This window comes from Coptis chinensis, chromosome 4 (genome assembly GCF_015680905.1).
Source record: "Coptis chinensis isolate HL-2020 chromosome 4, ASM1568090v1, whole genome shotgun sequence".
NCBI lineage: Eukaryota > Viridiplantae > Streptophyta > Magnoliopsida > Ranunculales > Ranunculaceae > Coptis > Coptis chinensis.
In genome coordinates, this window is record NC_141459.1 from 56,022,562 (window position 1) to 56,046,613 (window position 24,052).

Below are 24,052 nucleotides of genomic sequence, written 5' to 3' on the forward strand. Positions count from 1 at the left end.
AAACCTTCAAACATGAAGAACAATTCACAAAGAATTAATAATCAATAATAACCAACCTAACAATGAAAGCCTAGATGCCTTTATATAAGAAAACAACTACTAAACCAAATTGGAAACCAAATAGGAAACTATCATAAATCCTATTTCTAATTGAATTAGGAAACCAAATAAAATATAAACTACTAATTAATTAATAATCCATGCTCATGCATCATACTCCCCCGCTTGAAAGAAACTCATCCTCGAGTTTGTTTTGAAAATCTTCAAACCCGCAAAAGTTCTTCATAATCGAATACGGCACCACCCTCCCTGGGTTGCAGAAAATTCGTCCTCGAATTTTGGCTTTGTATTGGTTTTCAAACGGAATTAAGTACCACAATGCTATTATGGTGTAATTCTGGGAATAGTTGGTAGGCTTCCATTCATGATACAAGCACCAAAGGAACTTGTTTGTGAACCAAGAAATATTCTTTTCCTGAACCGACTCAAAAGGATCCACATACTGGTTGAAAGTAACTTCTGGAATTGGATCAAATAATTGGCGGGCTTGAGGCAAAAGTTCCTTGGTAGTGGACTGGTTCTCCTTATCATTGATAGTAGTTTCCTGTGCTGGAAATTTTACGTAACTGCCATTTTCCGCTTTTTCTATGCACATATATGCACTATAAGGCAATATGACCCAAGCATCATCGTCAACTCGTCTTTCACTAACAACAATGAGCAAGTTGTTCTGAACCTCACCCAAGACTTGATGGACATCGTCAGTTGGTAGGAAAATAGGACCTTTGGAAACATTTGACTTAACGTCCCCCACTGTCGGTTGCCGACATTGATATTGCTGATTTTGACAAAAAGGTGTTTGTTGTAACGGCTTGTCATCATGGCCATGGGGATGTTGTAGTTCTGTTTCCATAAGACTGAAGGGAAACCTGTTGTTAAAACTAGAGTTCCAAAGAGAAGGTTCATTGAAACAATGACCAATTGGCGAAGCAACATATGCCACGTCAGTCTATTTAGCTGCTGGATTTTGACTTAGCAGATTTACCACTGACAATAATTTCTGCCTGCCCTGCTTGTCTTCTCTTAAATTTGGTGGCCTGTTCTCGTCTATTGTGCTCCCATATTCACTTTCTAGTGCTAAAAGATCAATATTGAGCTGGGGTGGCGGGCTTTGAACATGGGGTGATGGGCGGTGATAACTTAGACCATGTTGTAGGCTTGGAGCAACTAGTGGGGTGGGCTTGTCGCATAGGGTTTGAGGAATAGGTTGTGAGCAGGATGATAGGTAGGTGTTTTGAAACAAAAGGTGTTGACATTGCCGTTCACTTTCATAGGATTGAGGTGGAGGAATTTCCCAAGCAAGTTCATCACAATGGCGAGGTTTTCCTACTTTAGATGACTTACTAAGTTGATCAAGAAGAGAAGGTGAGAGAGTTCGCTTGACTAACAAAGGTAAGTTTTTTTTGTGGTGGTGGTAGTGACAATTTTTAAGAGGGGAAACACCATTCCTCTTTGTGTGGTCGGAATCGGAATTATACATCGATTCGTGGGAGGAAAATTCGCATCCCTTCTCTTACTTGAATTTTCGTCGCAAACTAACAACCGGTGATGGAGGAGGGGAAGGAAGTTCATACCTTCTTGAATGAATAAAACTCTCGTGGCAGCTGCAATCCATATCATAAGTTCTCCCATAATTGTGATCGGCATAATACTTCAACCCATGGAAACTTCAATGATCGGGCGGCAGCGTTGACTCTCTGCTACTTCTCCTACGATACTCTATGACAAATAACCAAGAAAATTGAAGATTTTTTTTTCCCCGCAGTGAATAGTGTTTGGTGAACAGTAATCCGCGATGAACAATGTTCCTGTGAACAGTACTCGTGAACAGTGCTTCTTTTTAAAAAAAATCCCAAAAATCGATTAGCTCTTGATACCAAATTTGATGTATCTTGTTGGCGGAAGCTTCAACAATGGATGAACATCAATAAGATTTAATAAAACAAACACCTAAATCTAGGGTTTAAACCTTCAAACATGAAGAACAATTCAAAAAGAATTAATAATCAATAATAACCAACCTAACAATGAAGGCCTAGATGCCTTTATATAAGAAAACAACTACTAAACCTAATTGGAAACTGTCGGGGCAAAAAGTTAACCCGACACTCCCGATATGATGGTGCTTCCGAAAGCTCAAAAGAGATGGGGATTGGGATTTTTGAGGAAGAGAGACTGCACCAACGTTCTGGTTGCCTACGTACCCTGTGAAGAATCCGGGATCAAGTCTCTTAAAAATTTAGTTCTGGAGGATGCAGAAGCCTCCGTATATATAGCAATCCCCTGCCTTGGCGGCCAAGAAAGGGATTCTCGGAGATTGCCGTTCTTGATGAATCCTAGTATGATCCTATCTAAAATAGGATCATTCCCCAAGATTTCATTCTATCCTTGCGCAAGATCTTATCGGATTGCACTAGGATTTTTAGCTTCTGCGGATCGGATTATTGGATCAGAATCATCCGAACGGATTGGATCCATGGATCTGGGCCACTCGGATGGGCCCTGGACCTATTCTGAACTTTGATGGATTCGAAGACCGAACGATCCGAAAGTGTTTATTTGGACAGCCACTGGACTGGTCGGCTGCTGGGCCCATATCCGGTCCATGGTTCGAGTACACTTTAGACTGGAAATATAATGTATGGTACACACAGAAACTATCCTAAATCCTATTCCTAATTGAATTAGGAAACCAAATAAAATATAAACTACTAATTAATTAATAATCCATGCTCATGCATCAATAACTTTATAGGAATATATTTTGTTTCTATCAGATACCAAAAAAAAAAAAAAAATACTAAATAAATAAATGAAAGGAAGAACCACTAAAATATTTCCTCTATAAATAACGGCTTGAGTCTGTTTTTCTATTCTAAATATAGGTGGGACAAATTTAAAAGGAAATATGTGCTAACAACCATCATTATTTTACAAGTGTTAAAAGCCGTCGTTGTTTTTTAAACTTTACAAGTGCCCCGGGCCGTCGTATTTCAAAAACTACAACGGTTTTTATGACGGCCGTAACAACGAAATATAACACATGTTTTCTTCTTAAACAACAGCTATGGGTCGTTGTTTCTTGACTTTTTTTTTGTAGTGATGCCCCCTTATTAATTTCTTGCCAATACATGTATATATGATTGGTTTGATGAAATTATCATTGTTGCTATATATAATATAGTTTCATGCACCTGGTAGGACTATCTAATTTTCAATTTACCCGATCATTTAATGTTGGGTGTTATTATGTACTCCTGATAAAATTCACTGCTATTGTTGTCTTATGAATTATTTTGGAATGATTTACTAGGTCCTACTTGTTAATTTAATTTATTTTATTATGGTTTAGCACTTGGGTTGATTCAGTGACCATTTTAACATTTCGCAATTTCCTTTACCAAACAGTTTTTTCTCATCATGAATACATAGAACTCGTTGTTTACTATTTGGCAGGTGTATTTCTATGACAGTATTATCAGGAATACAACTTAGTTGTTTAATGACAGTTGTATAATATTTCGCACTTGGTTTATTATGGATTATTTTTATCATGAACTAAACTCTGGACTTTATGGGGAAACTACGCACTATATTTTTTCTCTGAATTAGAACTCCGTCATTATGCACTCATCGCACTTGGTTTACTATGCTCTCATCTAACACTAGATTTTGGTTAATTTTATGTTGCCTTTATGTTGTGTTATATTGTTTTTTTTTTTTTTTTTTTTTAAATCAGTTTGGGGCAAGGACGAAAATATCGAATTCGAGCAATATATCATGTACCCCATAAACCAAGATATATAGGTTATCCTTTTGTTGACGGGAATGGTTATATTAACTCCACATTATAATGACTCCAAAGTTACTCCACTCCTAAAAGTTGACCTACGATATGAATTGAGGGCTAATTTTTTGTAGAGAGATATATCACATGATGAAGAACACATCTACAAAAAATCAGCTTAATTGAATAAGTTTAATCTTGTCAAAAGTTGTTATGAATTTAATTACATTCTAAACGATTTTTTATAATGTTGTAGATCTTCAAATGAACTGCCAAAGTATAGCATATAGCATTCTTTTGGTCTGCCAAAATAAGGATGATACATTGTATATAGCATCCATTATTTGGAATGCTACATACCATATACCATCATTTTGAGCACCATTATCACTTGGTTGTCACCATTCTTACTAGAAGTTTTGGTCTGCCAAAATAAGGATGATACGTACTATATAACATCCATTATTTGGAATGCTATATACCATATACCATCCTTTTGAGCACCATTATCACTTGGTTCTCACCATTCTTACTGGAAGTTTTGGTCTGCCAAAGTAAGGATGATACATAGTATATAACATCCATTATTTGGAATGCTACATACCCTATACCATCCTTTTGAGCACTATTATCACTTGGTTCTCACCATTCTTACTGGAAGTTTTGGTCTGCCAAAGTAAGGATGATACATAATATATAACATCCATTATTTGGAATGTTAGATACCATATACCATCCTTTTGAGCACCATTATCACTTGGTTCTCACCATTCTTACTGGAAGTTTTGGTCTGCCAAAGTAAGGATGATACATAGTATATAACATCCATTATTTGAAATGTTACATACCATATACCATCCTTTTGAGCACCATTATCACTTGGTTCTCACCATTTTTACTGGAAGTTTTGGTCTGCCAAAGTAAGGATGATACATAGTATATAACATCCATTATTTGGAATGCTACATACCATATACCATCCTTTTGAGCACCATTATCACTTGGTTCTCACCATTTTTACTGGAAGTTTTGGTCTGCCAAAGTAAAGACGATACATAGTATATAACATCCATTATTTGGAATGCTACATACAATATACCATCCTTTTGAGTACCATTATCACTTGGTTCTTACTATTTTTACTAGAAGTTTTGGTCTGCCAAAGTAAGGATGATACATAGTATATAACATCCATTATTTGGAATGCTACATACAATATACCATCCTTTTGAGCACCATTATCACTTGGTTCTCACCATTTTTACTAGAAGTTTTGGTCTGACAAAGTAAGGATGATACATACTATATAACATCCATTATTTGGAATCTTGCATACCATATACCATCCTTTTGAGCACCATTATCACTTGGTTCTCACCATTCTTATTGGAAGTTTTGGTCTGCCAAAGTAAGGATGATACATAGTATATAACATCCATTATTTAGAATGTTATATACCATATATCATCCTTTTGAGCACCATTATCACTTGGTTCTCACCATTTTTACTGGAAGTTTTGGTCTGCCAAAGTAAGGATGATACATAGTATATAACATCCATTATTTGGAATGTTACATACTATATACCATCCTTTTGAGCACCATTATCACTTGGTTCTCACCATTTTTACTGGAAGTTTTGGTCTGCTAAAGTAAGGATGATACATACAATGTATACTGTAATGTTTAATATTTCGCACTTGGTTTATTATGGATCATTTTTATCATGAACAAAACTCTGGACTTTATGGGGAAACTATGCACTATTTTTTTTTTCTGAATGAGAACTCCATTCTGACATCAGCACTTAACTTGTCAATGTCGATAGAGTTAGATGAGTTTCAAGGTGAGTGGTCATATATATTTGCTGCATGGCTAATGGCATGATGTCTTACATATGTAGTTATCCATTTCACAAGCCTGCGCACTGTAGATTTTGGCATCTTTTTTTTGCCTAGTGAGCTTAGAATTGTATTAAGTATGGGAAAGGGGTAGGAGATTACAAGAGTTTAAGTGTAAAATAAAGAATATAAATAAAGAAAGGGGAAAAGATGGCAGCATACACTGATGAAGTGAGATTGTAACCCGTAGGCCTCCAATATATCACTGCATCAAGTACCACTTCCATTCAATCAAATCTAAAATAAACGCTAGTGTAAGCCTCCCATTTATATAGCCATCGAGGCTTACCATGATATATAAAGGGGGACTCAGAAGACATAGTTGTTGCTCAACAAACTCTTTTCATTAGTAAATAATTTCATTATGTAACATTAGTTTACAACCAACCAACCAAGATACAACTTCAAACGTTTAAAAAACCAACAAAATAAAACCCAACACCATGCGGAAAATCGTTTCACGTCTAGCTTATGCATCCATCCAGCCATCATAGCATCGTTCTATTAAGTTCAATCTATAAAAAAGAAAAACAAAACAAAAACAGATAGTAGTTAGGTTCAACAAATCGTAAAGCGACAAAATTTAATATAGTACAGTGTGCAAGTATGCTACATAAGGGCTACTAGTTCAAATGGAAGAACCTCAAATATATTCTTCAAAGGTATTGAAGTAAGTGATCATACACAAACGAAAAATATAGCGGTAATGTCATGACCCAAATTTCAAAATAACTTAATACTAAAGGCACCACTACACCATAATAGGCTATTACTAACGGCAAACAACCGTTGCGAATAATTGTTGCAACGCTTAGAACGTTGCAAATAGAGCGTGGGGTAAAGTGTTGGAAATATTTACAATGATTAAAAAGCATTGCAAACTAACTTTTCCAACTATTATTTAACTGTTGAAGAGTGACAATTACTAACGGTTAAAAGCGTTGCAAACCAAATTTTTCAACAGTTATTAACCGTTGCAGATTTATAAGCATTGCGTATTTTGATTTGTAACAATTATTGATAAATGCTTTAAAATTTATTTTTTGCTTTGCAACAGTTTACAACTGTTACTAATGTGTTGATATGGTAAATAAAATTATTTTAATTTTTTTCCTGCCCTGAACCTCCTGGTTTCATATAGAAGCAAATAAAATTACCAATACTTTTTCATACCATTTGACAAATAAAATTAATACAATCAAACGCTTGAAAAAAAATATTATATTCATCAAACCATATATATAACTTCAAAAGAGTTTTAAGGGTTACAAATTCAGATTTACTAAAGGTTATAAATTTCTATACGATTTTCCAAGCAATCCCGAATCTTCAAAATACAATAACAAGCTTTAGTGACGATGGCTTCACTCAATAATTTTCTAGTGCCGCTCCACAAAGCTTCTAATTCCAAAAAAATCACAAAACAAATAATGAACTCAAAAAAACAATCATACTAATTAAATCAATCAATTAACAAACTATCAACAATGATTCCACATAAATACTACCCAAAAAAATAAAAAATTACAGAAAACTAACCTACCCTGAACTCAGCATATGATTTTATCACCAAAGCCAAAGAATAAGTTCTCATGTATAGTTGACATTCTATAACCTCACTCAAGGGTCAAGCCCTGACCTTGAGAACCCTGCTACTTGCTCTATAAAAGAAAAAAATAAAGATATAAGGAAACAGGTCCTAACTCCTAAGAGTCAAACAAGACTGTGTCACGCAGAAACAGCAGTCGGCTCATCCCACCCTGACGGCCAACCTTTCCATTTCCAACATTGTGCTCAACCCGTTGATAGCCATCACCACCACATCCTTATTGGTGGCTCAAGAATAGCCATCAACATTGTGAATTAAAATTTAAATAGAAAAAGTAGGAAGGACTAAAAATAGGAAGTATAAAAACACATCAAAATAATGCCTTACTGTTCAAAATATATTAATATAGTGATAAATGGAGAAACATTATTTGTGCTAACAATCCTAATATTTGGGGTAATTCGAGGATCATAATGAAATTAAAAGTAAACTCACAAGACCTCTGGCTACACAATTAAAGAACAGTCAAGTCTAATAGAGTCAACAATCCTTCACTAATTTGAAGCATGAAATTTAGAGCATCATATATACATCATAATTGTTGATAGAAAAAAATTCTCCAAAGGTCAATGTTCATTAAAAAGGTCTTATGACTTCATGGTTAAAAACCTCGATCGACCGAACCATAAATACTTCAAGATAGTGTATGACAGAGTTGACAGTTTACTTCATTTAAGCATCTGTGCGCTTCTAAAACAGATTTTAGATTCAACATTGGCTCGCCGATTCCCATAAAGACAACATTTGAAACCCTATGCTTAAAGAGCTCTTCTACACTTAAGACCTGAATAAATACAACAAGATATGCAACAGATATAGAGTAATTGATCATAAACAAAGTTTCTAAAAGAAAATTCGTCAAAGCGAACCCACAAGATGACCTGCTCAACAATTTCATGCCGCTTTAGATTCCTCGAGTATCCTCCCTTGCCAGTAGCACAGAATGAGCAACGCAATTGGCAGCCAACCTTGAAGTAACTTTACCATTCACTACAACGGACAAATGCACTAAGCTGGAAACATAGTCCAGAAAGACTGTGAACAGAATGTCAAGGGTAATTCAAAATTATTTCTGATTTGATGTGCAACCATTACGAGTAACCCTACCTTAGATTTCGGTCCAAAGAAGTTGTGGGCCGCAACATTACATTGCGTAATGAAGGACCTGCTACATTTGAAGATGCTTCTAGTCTCCGTTGGTGGAAGGGTTGAATTGCCTCATCTTGTTCGAGACTGCAATAAAATGGACACATTTTGGCCAGAAGATACAAAGTTAAAGAGCATAAGCATCTCAGAACAAAGAGTAGATATAACCGGGGGGAAGGGCAGTTATTTTTATTTTGCAAGTTAGATTTTATTGTCCGAAGTTGTTTGCCTAGTGCAAGGAGATGGAGTCCTTCTATAGGCAGGGTTTCTTGTGTTATTGTCTTGTGTGTGGGGTTCCACTGAAGAAGGTTTCTGACCATTCTCTTTCTATTTTGGGTTATGAACTGCTGATTAAACTCATATTCTGATAGAAGAAAAGGCCAGGGAGTATAATATTCGTACCATTTGGCGTCTGCTCTATCTGCATATCCATAAAGGGGACTGTTTGGTTCAAGTGGAGAATCACAGGAGTCATTCTCAGCAGAGTCACTTTCCCCTGCAGCAGCAATATGAGACATGAAGATTGCCCTGGTTGAACAGGGTATTAGCTGGCCAGGGAACCGCATAAGATCAACAAGTAGTTCGACAGACTTCAGTACAACTATCACAGATATGCTTGTACGAATCTGCGCGCTCAATAGCTCCATCGCTAGGCAGACCCTAACAATATAAATAAACACGATAAGAGCTAACAGATTAGCTAGGACGAAAGAAATTAATCAAAACAGGAACATTTGTATCATGGTTTGATGACTAAATCTCACAAGATAGTGAAAGAGGTAAAAGAGGCTTTGTTCATTTGGCTAGTGCGTGTGCAAGCTTTTGGAGAGTGGGCTTTACGGACTTTATGTGTAATTGTGATAAACTTGTAATTTGAGGGACATGTCTTATCATGGTCTAGTAACATCTTGCTACACACGATCATCATTTGCAACTTCTATCAAGTTGCAACTTGACTTCCAAAGGAGTTCAATTGAACTTTACCAAGAAAAAAAAAGAAAACAAAAAACTACAACCAGAGTGGACTGGAGGCAAATACAACAGTAAACGAAAAGAATAAAAAAAAACACATGGAGCAACTACCAGTCTACCACAGAGAGAGAGAGAGAGATCAGAAACCTGGCAAAGCATTGTGTGATAAGCACGGGATCAAATACTGATTACGGAGAGGGGAAGAATCCCAATATTAACCGCGAAAGGAAAAAAGACAGTGCACAAATGTATTGTATTACAGCAATTTCTGGATAATCTTCCATTGAAAAAATAAGGCATTGCATCCATGCTTTCAAGGGAACAGTTGAAGTTAAATAGAAAATGGTGGATGCAAAACAAACTACCTCATCTACACAGCAACCAAATAAAAAATACAATTTTATGAAATCAAGTAAACAGGCAGGGTTCCGGCCTTGACCTGTGTTCATTATACCTGAGATGAGACGCAGGCAGTGAGGCGGGAAGAACCTTTATTATCTTCGACAGGTATACCAACAGTTTCAATGAGCCTATTATCCTCCAATTTTATAAGTGCCTGAAGGATCAGAAATGAGAGGAAAAGAAGAAGAGGCCTAAGAGTGCATTTCATTCAATCCATCAAATAGTAGCTGTTATCACAAACTCAGGTTAATGTCTACTTTCATAAACAGTAGCAGGTCCCCAGATTAATGCGCACTAGATCTTTATAGTATAGCGCACTCCTTTTCGTTACGAATAAAAGCAGCAGTCCACTTGGACACTGGAGATCATTTGTTCATGCATGAAGGGGAGAAAGGGTGGGGCAACTGAACATGAGCTATGTCTCAGGCCAACCAACGACTCTGAACTATAAACGACTCAGTAAGATTAGCAATAGAATATACCAATATGTTCTTGTAATCTACCACATGTACCCCCTAAACCTTCAAAGAAGCTTCAAGTAGTAAGATCATACATTTCCAACTCTCTAGCAACGCAAGGTGGATAGAAACATAAGCAGGAAGAAACTCACAAGTTAGTGGAGGAATCAACGAGGAGCTCTATGACTTCCATGTGCTAATCCTACCTTAAAGTGGTTATATATAAATTGACATATGTTTGTAACGTAATTGAGGGTGTTGTGTGTTGTAGGTGGAGGGGTGTAGATTAAAGGTCTTGTATAACATCTTGCTAGGAGAGCCATTACTTGTAAATTGTAATCAATGGACACAACATGGATTCGTCATAACTATGGAAAGGCATTCAACAAAAAAAAAAACATAATAATATCCACCATAACTTTTCTAATAAACCAAACCTTAATAGTGCCATCAGCAGCAGTAACAACTTGATGAATAGGCGATCTCCCGACTTTATATCCAGCTTCCTGAAGGTCATTTCTGAATGCTTGTGGCACTGTGTTCAACATTATCCAATATCAGTAACAAAAACAATATCATTAAAATAAAACAAGAAAGAGGTCAGGACTCCCAGTGACTAAAATCTTGAATCTCTTTAGCTTTAGTCTTGTACAAAAGATGATGCAACTGTTTCCCTTGGTAGCTTTGCTGACCAAAGTCAATAGCTAGTTGTTGTAGGTCTTGTTCAGACATGCCTAGCATAAAAGTAGCTGAATTTTATTAATTAAGGCTATAATCTGATCCCATAGCCTAAACATTAACTTATCGACTCTCCCAAGAGCTTCTACTAACATTCAAGTGGTAATACACACCTTTATTCTTGACTGAACAAGTGATGCCCGTTTTGCATTGTAGCGGAACTTTTCAATGAAAGCCTGTAAGGTGAAAGAACAAAGAATTGGCCGTCAAACCACCAAAATCAAAATCATTCAAGGAAAAGAAAACCAAAAAATAAAAATCAGATTCTCAAAAACGTTCCAAGCTTGATTACAAGAAACTATTTATCTACTATGAAAGAAGGTTGAGCACCATGAACAAGACAAAACAAGAACTTGATAAAAAAAATTAGTGCCAGCAACGCAGAAGATTTTTCTGTATCTTCTTCAGACAATTGAAAATAATCTAATACTTGTTCAGTAAAAAAGAGAGCAAAGAATCCAAATGTCAGCATCTTTAAACTACATTATACACCATTCTCAATTTACTAGGTAAAACTATATACTGTCTAACATGGAGGATGTAGAAGACGAATTTGATCGTCCACTAAACTTTACCTTGAGGCACTCAGTTACTATCTATGTATTTACAATTTGTTAAACTTCAACTTGGATATGATAATACATATATGAACTACATGGTTTTTCCAAATTTAAAAACAAGCATTCACCTATTCAGCCATTCAGCTTTGAACTGCACTGATAGTCTGATAGTGGTTTTTCCTTTATATGTCGTAAAATAGAAACTATATGAAATGTACAAGACTAGTGTGAGAGAGAACCTTAATGAAGAGGAGTACCAGAAGTTGCAAGTTAGTGAACCAGGATAGTCAAAGAAAATATTTGGATTCCATTGCTTCTATACCAAGTCATTATTTCACACAAACTATGTTGTTTTCCGTGGTTTCTACACTCAAAAGATCTTTTCGAAAGAGGATTACAACTCCTAACGCATCGAGACAAATAGCGAATTCAAAACTCATAGTACCTGTCTACTTGAACTACGCCTCTCAAACATTGTTAACTCAATTCTATGAAAACACAGGAGGATATTTTTCAGTGTTATCAAATAGTGATTCTATAAAGAACGTACCTGCATATGCGCTTTTTTTTGTTCACTCGACTCCAAAGCCTTTTGTTGATTCTTGAGCTGTTCCTCACGTGTCCTCTCAAATGTATCATAATCTCCTTTATAGGAAGTCAACTTTTGTCCATGTAAATGGAGAATATCTGTAACAACCTGTAAGAAAATGTTGACATAAGCGAGACAATCAGGCATGAACAAGGATGATCTCTGTTACCAAAATTTTACGAGAAGGGAGAGTGATACCAAATTCAAGAACTCTCTAGCATGGGAAACCACTATAAATGTCTTCGGCCATTTCACAAGGTATGATTCTAGCCATAGAACAGCATGAAGATCAAGATGATTCTGCAAATGTCAATTTGTTAAATTAACACTATCAAACAAAACCAATCAAAAAGGGAAAGAAAAAAACCTAGCAAACAGAATTACAGTTTATGAAACTTATTGAAAGTATAAACTGAAAGAAGGTTTCAACTTTCCATAGGAGGCGGCGAGTTGCGAAGAACGCTAGAAAGCCACGGAAGAGGGAAGGTGCGTGAAACCCTGGCCTTCTTTCATTTTTCTTTTTCTTGTTATTTAGTTCGTAGGATTAACTTGTTCACTCATTGTTCCGGTTTTACCCTCGCAGTACATGTGGCTTAGAATACTGTGCACCAAAGGCTATAGTGCAGCAGGCGTACTCTAGATTTTGGTAAACAGGTCAAAAACATATGCATCATGTAACTTACAAAGGTCCACAACTCTATATACACTATACAGCAGCAAACATGCATAAAAGACCGTAAAACCGAAAATGTCCCCAATATTACACATTTCCCGTACAAAGGTCCTACAGTAATACTGGTTTCTATGCAGATGTAAAAGTGCGGCCGCAAATTTATAATTTGTGATGGGCACATGCTTTGGATGGGTTACTCATTAACCTATCTAGCAATAATATATGCTGAAGAGTAAGACTAGGACTATAAATTTGTCAGTCTTATATCATGTAATTTATGAAATCACATCAGAAACATGTCCATGTCTCCTGTAACTAACAAAATTCCTTAACTCTATATACATAACCAAATCATACATAGAAAACGTAAAAGATAAAAGGATGTACACAAATGTAAAGTATGGTCTTAAATCACTTCCTACATCTTCATTAAAATCAATTGTTCCCTATCATACATCTCCTGCAATTCAAAAAGGTCCCTTACTAATACCAGTTTGTAAACTATGGTCTTAAATCTCTTCTTACATCTTCATTAAAATCAATTGTTCCCTAAACAAAACAAGGATTTTGCATGCAAATGGACCTTTCAATTGAAGTAAAAGTTGTTTTTTCTCCATCTCAAGTTACTGCTGGGCCTCATTCTTCGCATTCCTATCGTCCTCGACTTCACTAGACAAATCCTCAATCCCACCTTCCTCTCCACCAATATTAAAAATATCATTTACTTTATCATCATCCCCAATACTCCAACCCTTCATCCCTTGTGCACCTCCCATTCCTCCTCCCCACCACCTCCACTCTCTTTCCCCACAAACTCCTTGTCAATATCCCCAAACACATCTCCATTCGTCTCATTCGTATTCCATGACTCCACATTACCTACATATTCTTGACACATACACATGCAATGGTAAACTGGGCTAGCCCATTTTATAACAGCTAAGAGATGATCTAGTATGCTATTTTTTTTTCAGATAAAAAGACAGACAATTCCAAAACTAGGAAGAGCTCCCAACAGTCGTTACATCCATACATAAGCTAATAAGTGACCTTGCCGTAGGAGGGTTCACTGATTAAACAAGTCTTTAATATGCATGTCTATGCCACAGCTCTCAAGTGAAGCAGTGTTATTGTTGTATAGCCTGTGTTTTCCTTCCTTTAGTAGTCTCACATCTCTTCAACGTCCGGGGAAGCGTCAATAGCTTCCTGCAAGCATGAACTAATTAGGTTATGACAAACCCACAACAACATTTATGTACACGTAGATCTCTGTTACTCTTCTTAACACAAATGTCAATCTTCCAAAGATGTAAATCTTAATACCCAACTAAGAACTATGATTAAGACGATCACTATCATCACAAGTGGATTTTCGTTAACAATAAGAAGAAACAAAGCAAATAGGGCTAGTAACATTTTCTCATCGACCTGTCACATTTTGAGCCAATAACAGCTAAAGAGGAAGGGAAGAAACTCAAGGTTAATGTTGTAGCGGAGATTGAGCCATCAGATATTAGTGACTCTGAACCAATTATGGCGGCTACAGTGGTGCGAGGGGGACATATAAAAGGCAATGACGTGGCAATAAGGGCCCAAAAGAAGTCCTGTTGGCACTGGGTAAGACCTGATGGGTGAGCTAAAAAGGGGTATTTACATCTCATTAGAATGTGTTTGGATGAATTCTAAGGATACAATGATTCCAACTATATTTGTTATCTTACCATAAGAAACTTCAGACACTAAAATAACATTTTACATTTAATATGAATACTATGAACAGGGTAGGTATAGGATTTGTTCACGTATATGCTTATAGCATCTGTCAACAGAAAACAAAGATTAGCTCACAGAGTGAACTCCTGAACAATAGAATCCTTATTAAGAGTCACTAATTTGGTAAATTTCCAATTGTCACGATAATAACAGCAGTATCCTTCCACTAGCAATCTTAACATAGTTAACCTCAATCGGGTGCAATAGAGCACATGATATCACCTAAGCCCAAAAGAAAAGTAAAATAACAATATCTTAAAACATAAGAAGTCACATGAAATAAATGGATATAGTAAAAGCTATATCTTACTTGGAATTCTTTAAGCAAGGAAGCCATGCTGGAAGGCAATATGGAATGACAGGGTATATATGATTAGGATCGAAATTGTTGATGAGCTCAATCTTTGCCGTGCCGGTGTGATATATATATGTCTCCAAGCTAGTAAGATAGCGACAATTGGGTACACTCCATAACTTCACCAAGACAAGCTCAGGATTTAATGGATGAATAGCAAAAGGATGAAAACCAACTCCAGATTTAAATATCTGTGGAAACTCATTTCTCAAGCTTATATAATCAATATTATGCTTCAAAGACCATGTGCCTCCATCAGTCTGAGAGCTCTGAGCATAATATAATGATCCAGCAGAAACCATCAAAGGAAAATGTTCATAACTCATGGGGGGAAGTTCCAATAAACTTAAAGTGGGTGTTTGGATCTCATTTTTTCAAAAAATCAGTTTTTATCTTTTTCTGAAAAAACATTTATTCTAAAAACAATTTTTAAACCTCCAATCCATTCCAATGTGCATCAATCTCAGCCACACATCTGGATTTTTGTTAGAAAAACGAAATTCTAAAGCAAACTTGTTAACCGGAGAAACTGGTTAGATAATGAAACAAGTATAGAAAATACCGAATCTACCCATGATACTAATTCAAAAGATAAAAGCAAAAAAGTAACCATCGTACTCTCAGAAATTTTGAACCTTCGGAAATGAAACAGTTACACACTCTCTTTTCGACAGAGTTATGATTTCTCCGTCAATTCAAGATACCAACTCGACACGCTATCACCATTCTCAACTTTACACACCAAACCTGCTTTTACAAATCGATAACCCAGACCACCACACTCGAACCCCAAAATCTCATCATTCCAACCCACTCTATATCCTTCTGATTTCCTCCAGAAGTCCTTGTCAAGAGGATCAAGAGCTAGAATTTTATATCTCAGCTCACTTAAGTCATGTTCCTTGTCTTCAGATGACTTAGCTTTAATGTATACAGTCCTGCAAGTAACTAAACTAGTAAAATGATTAGCTGAAATAAAATAAATAATAGAACTCAATTGTAATTTTTATGGAACGTTCAGCTCTAGACAAGGAGAAAAAGAGAGAAATATCAAAACATGATCTTGCATCCAGGATGAACTTTCGCAATCAGTAATCTACGTAAACAGTCATAATAATTCAGTAGAAACCAATAACAGTTGATTAAACTGAGTTTCTAAATGATATACACACAAACAAGTCTATGTCCAATAGTCTATCGTCAGTTTCACACAAATGATATAGCCCCATAAGTATTGTATTGGATTCTGGGAGTGATGATAATTAATAGCTTTACCTGTACTTCTGAAGTAAATCTATGCAAGTCACAAAGTTGTTAGATATATTTGGGTTTGAATTTAGGTGGACCCTTCCATTTTGAAACAGGATTGCAACTCACAGCCACAAACTAACAACATTTGCTGTCTAATTCACTTAAAAATCTCCAGAATTCCCACTCAATCAGATAGCAAGATAGCAAGAATGCCCGTTCTTAACTCTTGATAGATAGAATCCTTTGTGTCCTGTCTCTCTTGTAAGGAAAGAGAAAAGCTTCTTAACCATGTTAAATGATAGTGATCCTGGCAATAGCGAAAATATGTGATAGTTTAACTTGAAGCATAAAGTTATATATGAAGAGAACTATATATCAATTGGCACTGAAAAGTCAGCACAAGTCACCTTTTCCTAGCATAGGAGGGGTAGCGGGGTAGGGCATCTAATTTATTTTCCCCCTGTTAAGCAATTTGGGGACTCAGACCTTAGAAAATGTAAATGTCATATACTCAAACTCATTATACAAAGTTGATGCAGAAATTTTTCTGGCAATCCTTGAAGACAAACAAAAGTGATTAAGCTAATAACTTGACAAAGTAGACCACAACTGTCTTGGTTTATCTAAGCATGACTGTGTCGAAGTTTTCTCACCATAAAAGTAAATCATTCAAGTTATACTTGCCGCTCAAATGATCATTCGACCCTACCTTGTTCAAAGACTAATCAAATTGATGCAAATATTGTTTGCGCCTTTGAAACTTAACGAAGTAGATTCATTATTTCAGATGTATTCCTATCACCATCCCTTAGTTAGTACATGTCAACTGTAAAGAAAAACCCGGTGTTACAGAAACTGATTCAGACAATCAGTACCCTCATCAAAGAGTACTTGTTTCAAATATTGAAACTAAGTTATTAATTCTTTTTTCGTGTGCACGTAAGATCATTCTCAATCTCATTTGCCAATTTTTTCATTTTAAAAATAGTAATTAATTGTTCATGGTCAAATCGGGTTAAAGAGAGAGAGGTATCACTTTCAACTTAAGAAATAATTCGCACGCGGATCCAGATGGATTCGAACCATCAACCACTCAAATAATGAGTGTTCTTACCCTTTTGAGCTTATGGATCCATAAATGAAAACAAACACTAACTGAAAAAACTATTTATAAATATACCCCTAATTCGACCTAATTCAAGATACCAACTTGACACGCTATCACCATTCTCAACTTGACACACCAAACCTGCTTATCCAAATCAATAACCCAGACAACAGTCATTAAAAGCAAGTAACAATAGCCAAGAAAATGAAAACTTGTCCAACTTCCCACACGCTTGTCTCAAGATGTGCTATTTAAATTGTGCACATGCAGGAGGTGCACTGAGGGCAATAGAAAAGCCAAAAACTATATTTGATTCTTACTTTGTACAATCATAGAAGTACATTTAGTACTAAGAAATAAAATACATAATGAATGGCCATGAACACCACCAATCATTATACACAGAACAAAGTCTAAGCTCAGATTTATAAAGTGTCCTAAAAAACTTATCATTGACATTGAAAGTGAACTGAGCCAGTAGTGATACCCAAGTCACTGCTCTTTGGCTTCCCTTTCACATTTACGAGCTAATTAGCAGGCTTTATGTCTGTGTGGACAAAATGTCTAACTCCATGCAAGTAAGTTGGACTAGTGAAAAACTAAAGTAAATTCGATTGGTTTATGGACAAAAGATAGAATACATAAAGGTAAGTTACAAAGACTTCAAGAGCGTGGAAGATACTGAAAAGATGGGATACATTAAAAGAAGCTGTAAAGTGCTAAAAACATCGATATGAGTTCAGGCATTCTCACTGATACATTAAGAGAAATAACCCTCTGCTTTTGTAATGATCTCAGCATATGAAGACTGAGATGAAACAACCAAATATGACAAGCTAAGTGAGGTTAAACAGGGTGGAGTGTGGAACTACAATTACCTTTATTTCATGACGGCATGTACGCATGTGCAAAGCTTGTTCCATCCATCTGATAAATCCAAAGAAACATAGCAAAAGTGGTCTCCTTTGCAAAGCAGTAAAGAATTTATCGGAGGTTAGGTTTTTATTTGAGAATGTATGTTGGTTTTGTTAGTGAAAATTTGGGAAAAGGAAGGAAGCTGTTTCTTTGAGAAATAGTCATAGAGAAACCAATTAAATATTTCTACCGGTTTTAGCCTTTACCCATTTTTGTTCGGGGCAGATGGACAATCTACTGTTTGCGCATTAAGTTGCATAGAAACTTGTGCGCATTGGAGATTTGTAATTTTTAAATCAGAATAAATTTGTGGACAGACAGTGTTTGTTGTCCACAAGAAATCATCAACTGCTGATGTTTTGCTGCTCGAAAAAATTTAATTTAATTTAATTTAATTTAATTTTTTTTTTTTGTTTTTTAACACACTATGCACACCATGTTAAACAAAATTTATCTAAAAATGTAAACATAATTTGGGTGAGCACACTTACAATTGATATTATGTGTGAGCAGACACACTAGGCCGCCGTTTAAATTTTAAATTGAATGGAACTCCATTCCTATTTGATTTCCAGACACACTTAAGTAATAAATTTTTAAGTATAGCTCCAAATAACATGTACTTGGAGCCTCTCATCCTAGCAAGTGCACGTTGCAAACGACAAAGATAAAAAAGTTAGTGCATCAAAAGCATCTATGTAACGCTATTCACTAAAATCAGTATCCAACCCTTAGGTAAATTGGACATGCTTGATGAGCCTAAAGTGGAGAGGTAGTCTTGAGTAATTGCTTCTATTTAACCGAAGACATTGGCTATGGTATTTCACAATGTCGGTTGGCATGATGACATGTGTTGTAGAACATAGACAACGAAAATTTTGAATATTTAAACAAAAAAAATTGTTTGTGTATCTCAAATACATGGCATCAAATTAAAGATAATGGTGATATAGATGGTAAGAGAAAAAAAGGTTGAGTTATGATGTTAGAAGAGAAAGGATGAAGCCTTGTGAATTGCATACCGCTTCAAGCTGGGAAATGCTCCGAGCAAATAATATGACACTTGGATGTTGGAATAGTGTTATGTAGTAGAAGCACAAACTTATATATCTGACCATCACAATCCAATATGTTCAATATTTTACTTGTCAAAGCAACGACACCGATCCTAGATAGAAGAAGCACTAAGAGTCATGCAACTGAAATACAAATTGTTGTTTTTGTTCTGTATGCAATAATTTGGCAGTTCAACCGTACGCTGCAAATTAAATAGTAAGATGAATTTGAGTATTTACATGTGTCACATTAATATTAAAGCAACATCAAAAGTAGATTACAGAATAGGTTTTCATGTTTATACAACATAAGTAAAACTCAGCCTAAAATTACAAAATTGTTTATACTACTAATTTGTCAGCCTCTTGCAAGGTTTGATAATTTTAAATCGAGGTTTTTTAACTTAGTTGCCAATAATGGTCCAAAGTTGTTTGGCTCACGCAGCTTGCTCTTAACTAATGACCCTACAAAAAAAAAAAGGAGTCCAGATTTAATTTTATATAAGGAGGAAGAGCATAGTACTAAAGAAATTAAATAAAGAAGAGCTTATTAAAAGTTCAAATGCAATTAAATGAGTCTGCCTAATGATAGATGCATAAAACAACCCCATTCAGAAGTATGAACCTTTGCTAATACCAGTTGAATGGAGATGTAATAATGGTATCTTTGAGGGTTCACTAAGAAAGACTAAAAATCAAAGGTGAGAGCTTATATGGGATTGCGAAATCGTTGGAGGTGTTAACAACTTGCAAAACCATCCAATTGAAGAATTGAAGTCTATTACCCTAGGGACTTCAAGATAAAGTTTAGTTACTAATCCCATTGAGGTAACACGGTTTCTAGCTTAGCTTATGCATTCAATATTACTATAGAAGCTATTGTCTTCCAATAACAGAGATAAAATAAAAAAAAAGTTATATTTTATCCTTTGAATATGCAACTATATATCTTAGCAAACACTCAAACTAACTCCATACATCAGCCCAAATATACTAAGAGATTCTTACCTTATACCTTATACATTTCTTTGTCTTGTTTGGAATTGTATCCACATTTATATTCCTTCTGACAGTAGCATCGTGAAATAGATATTCCTCCTGAGTTGTTGAGCTAATTTCAATTATGTACGGTATATGACTTATAGAACTATGGCTAGCTAGCATGACCCTGGTAAGAGGGGCAAAAAAAAAATCAAAGAAAGTAGATTTTACAATATCAAATCACAATCACCTAGAAACACGCCAAATAATAATTATTATATATATTGATAAAATAGATATCAGCATGTGCACGGTGAAGTATTCGTATTTACAACATCTTGCCTGAGTGATAAAATTACTAAAGAAGCAATAATCATCTCCTCCAACAAATATAGTGTCCAGAAGTTCAAAGAAATAGGTCATTGGTGAAAATAAAAAGTCATATACCTTGACTATCCATAGTCATATTATGCTAAAAACCATGCTTGCTCCTCAAAGAGGTTGTTACCGCGTTTAAGGCGAATATATCATAGATATCCTTGACAAACCCTCTTTTTGTGTGTATGTAGATGAGATATGGATGATGTAGATATATGATGGTCATTGAACAAAATAGAAGCGTATCAAAACCTAATTATCCCTCAATGAGTAAAGGATGAGTAAGGTATCGTTCCACTTTTAAATGTATGTTTATATGAAGGACTGGACTGGAAAGGGGGTTTGAGGGATTAAAAACTATTATTATAGATATTATAGATTCTAATGCTAAACTAAACTAAACTAAACTAAACTATAATAAACTAAACTATTGAGAATTTATAAGAGAGGAAATTCAAGAGATTAGAATCCACCAATACTTTTGATTCAATGACCTTTTGCTTCATGGTTGTTCTCACAAGTAGACTACAATTAGGCAATCGAGCGAGTGCCGATGCCCTCTTGGACGAAACATCGTTAACGAATAACTCTACTTAAGGTTGTTCCTATATTCATGTTACTAGTATCTTCTTTCCTTTTATGTGAGCTTGGGTAGCTATTCAATGAATCACCATCTAAGGAAAACACAAGGAATACTTTTCTTACTCTAAAACAATACACAACTAGAAGAAAAGTAAAAAATAATAGTATAATATTCCATTACAATAAATAAAACCCTATTCTAGCATTGTATTCAATTGCAATAAATAAAAGCATGTTACTAACAAATATTCAATTGCAATAAATACAACCCTAAACTAGCGTGATATTCGATTGCAATAAATAAAAACTTTAATCTATACTTCCATCTCCTGGTTTGGGCAATGGAACTAATAACTAAAAACATAAAGAACTAACCTGATTGGAGAATACCATGAACCAGAAGAATCATTAAACCTTAAGCACCGGCTTCATCTTCTCCCTTGAAAGAGAAGATTAGCTTTCCATAAAGAAGGAAGAACACGAAGAACGAGAAAAGAAGAGTCAAAGAACATAAAACTAGAAAAACTAATTTATTAAGACTCAGCTAGTTAAAACCGATCTTTTATTATTAATCTCTCTCTGCCTCAAGTTCTAGAGACAAGAGTATAAGTGAATTGACAAATTACATGAGGCACTTAGGTCCTCTATTTATAGAGGTTACAATGAGCTCTAGAAGCATTCCAAACCATCATTTGTTTCCTAATACAAATAGACTTCTTTCAGAGTCCAACTTCGTCTCCAAAACTAAGAAGAAATTGGCTACAAGATTAATCGATCCATGCGTCTCGACGCGCGTTTAACGCGTCTAGGACTTTCGATCCATCGGCCCCAGGGCCGTAAGCCTATTTTGTCTCTTACGCTTTCTATCCTTCTATCATCTTTTGCGGGCTTTGGTCCAAGCAACGAATCCTTTGGCCTTAGGCTTCCAAATAGGCTTTAAAATAGGTCCAAGTCGCATCTTTAATAGCTCCAATTCCTTGGCCTTCTTCATGATTGTCCACAGGCTTCCCATGTGATCCTTAATGCTCCGAATTGCTCCAGTTTACCCCATTTTCTCTAATATTCCACAAAACTCTCTCTTGGACCTGTAGAATCATAAAATATAACTTACAAACACTATTAGTCCACTAAGATGGCTAAATAAGAGGCATAATCGAATGATAAATAACACTTTTTGAGCACTTATCACAACTCCCAACTAGCCTTTTGCTACTCTCTTAGCAAATAAGATAAAAAAAATAGATAAGTAATCAAAATCACATCCTAATAACAAAAATAAAATCTTAACTCATTTTCGCAGGCATCGCGATTGTATTTACCATATGCAACAAGGCTTTAAACCTTTAAGTTCCCCAAAAAGGACGAGTTATAGTCTTGTGAGGGTTTTCAGGTGATATACCCACAAAATCAATCAATAGCATGTTCAAGAATGATAGTATTTTTCAGAGAGAGAAATTCCTTACCCACTTAGTGCTTACTCCAATAGGCAAGATCCATTGTTAACTACATTGTCGAAAAAAGACTCATAAATTATGATGGGAGATAGTAAAAATTGACAAAATTCTCAATCAAGGCTTATGTGTGTACTTAGTCAATCTCCTATACTCTCCTATCCAAGAAACGGAATCCCTAGTTTACCATAGGTAGATAATCTCGACTTTCAACCTTCACCGGTCATACTCTCAGAAATGAATCTCTCAGAAGATGGTCTACTATTTTACCTCATATATGTGGGGAAAAGAATAATGAATACTAACATCCCACATACTACCTTGAAAAATGGATTTCTGGATGAAATTAGTCTCATGGAAAGAATGTCAATCACATATGAAGTGTCGGGTCCTTCACTTTAGCATCCTCTCACCTATTTTAGACTTCGTACCATACTGAATGATAAGTCATGGGTTGTAACTTGGCTTGGGTATTGGTTTATGAAGGAAAGGTAAAAAAGATTCAAAGGTTGTTTCTGAAAAACACTAAGGGCCGGGTTTTGCTTCATTATTTGGAAGATTTTTTCAAATTCTTCTTTTGTCTTAGCTTTTCTATCCATTCTGTTCAACTTTTTTTTTTTTATTATTATTATTATTATTATCATTTTTCTTTAGCTCAGTGGTATATCCTTGATTAGTACTGGATATGCTTGTTTTCCACTAACTTCTTTCACTTAGAACAGAATGATGGTCTTCATTGTATCTCTCTGGTATTTTCTTGTAATCTTCCTTTTGTGCTATTTCTTCCTCAATGTGCCCCTCGTATTCTCAGAAACATATGGGTATGGCTGATAAATATTTTGGCTATACTCCTTATCTGGAGTTGGGTAAAGGGTAAAGGGTTTTATGAAAGAAAATGGCTTATTGTAAGGCTCAAAAGGGTTTAACATTATGGTCCTACTAGGTGGGATAAAGGCTGAATGGGTTCACTACTTCACTTATCAGTATGATACTTTGTTTCGAATAGACTACAAGACCTAATGGCTATCTCCCTAGTTGATGTCACTTCGTGATTAACCAAATCAATAAATAATGAGACTATATTACAACGACATAAAGAACTGAAAGATGTTGAGTCACTAAGACTCGGATTTTTCGTAAGAACTCTCCAAAGAATGGGTATAAAGCTCAAGTCTCACGAGCTAAGTCTAAAAATTCTACTTCAGTTTACTAGGGGTTTAAATCTCTTCTAGCAAAAGTACACAAAACCCGACCAAGTACTTATGGTGGTGCCTTGATAAAGAATTCTATCAACAAGAACTATGTCCG

The 24,052-nt window shown here is 35.5% G+C and overlaps 1 protein-coding gene across 38 annotated transcripts; it reads right to left on the bottom strand.

The window, feature by feature from the left end:
• Positions 1–6,070: 6,070 nt before the first annotated feature.
• Positions 6,071–18,617, bottom strand: LOC147504080 (uncharacterized). 38 transcript variants are annotated; one of them, XR_015192937.1, is made up of 13 exons: positions 18,261–18,612; positions 14,979–15,971; positions 13,479–14,101; positions 12,421–12,522; positions 12,184–12,330; positions 11,187–11,249; positions 10,953–11,069; positions 10,773–10,870; positions 9,930–10,031; positions 8,239–8,325; positions 8,025–8,141; positions 7,292–7,409; positions 6,942–7,146 (listed from the first exon to the last, which is right to left on the bottom strand). XR_015192937.1 is itself a non-coding variant. In XM_086557165.1 (13 exons), exons 8-13 carry the CDS (start codon positions 11,065–11,067, stop codon positions 7,499–7,501), a joined length of 594 nt encoding a protein of 197 aa, XP_086413291.1. In that variant the 5' UTR covers positions 11,068–11,069; positions 11,187–11,249; positions 12,184–12,330; positions 12,421–12,522; positions 13,479–14,101; positions 14,979–15,961; positions 16,299–16,581; positions 18,261–18,616; the 3' UTR covers positions 7,426–7,498. The 38 variants fall into 38 exon arrangements, 16 of the variants coding, with proteins under 16 accessions (XP_086413299.1, XP_086413306.1, XP_086413302.1 ...); XR_015192935.1 differs by having other exon boundaries at positions 6,942–7,149; XR_015192938.1 differs by having other exon boundaries at positions 7,288–7,409.
• Positions 18,618–24,052: the final 5,435 nt, after the last annotated feature.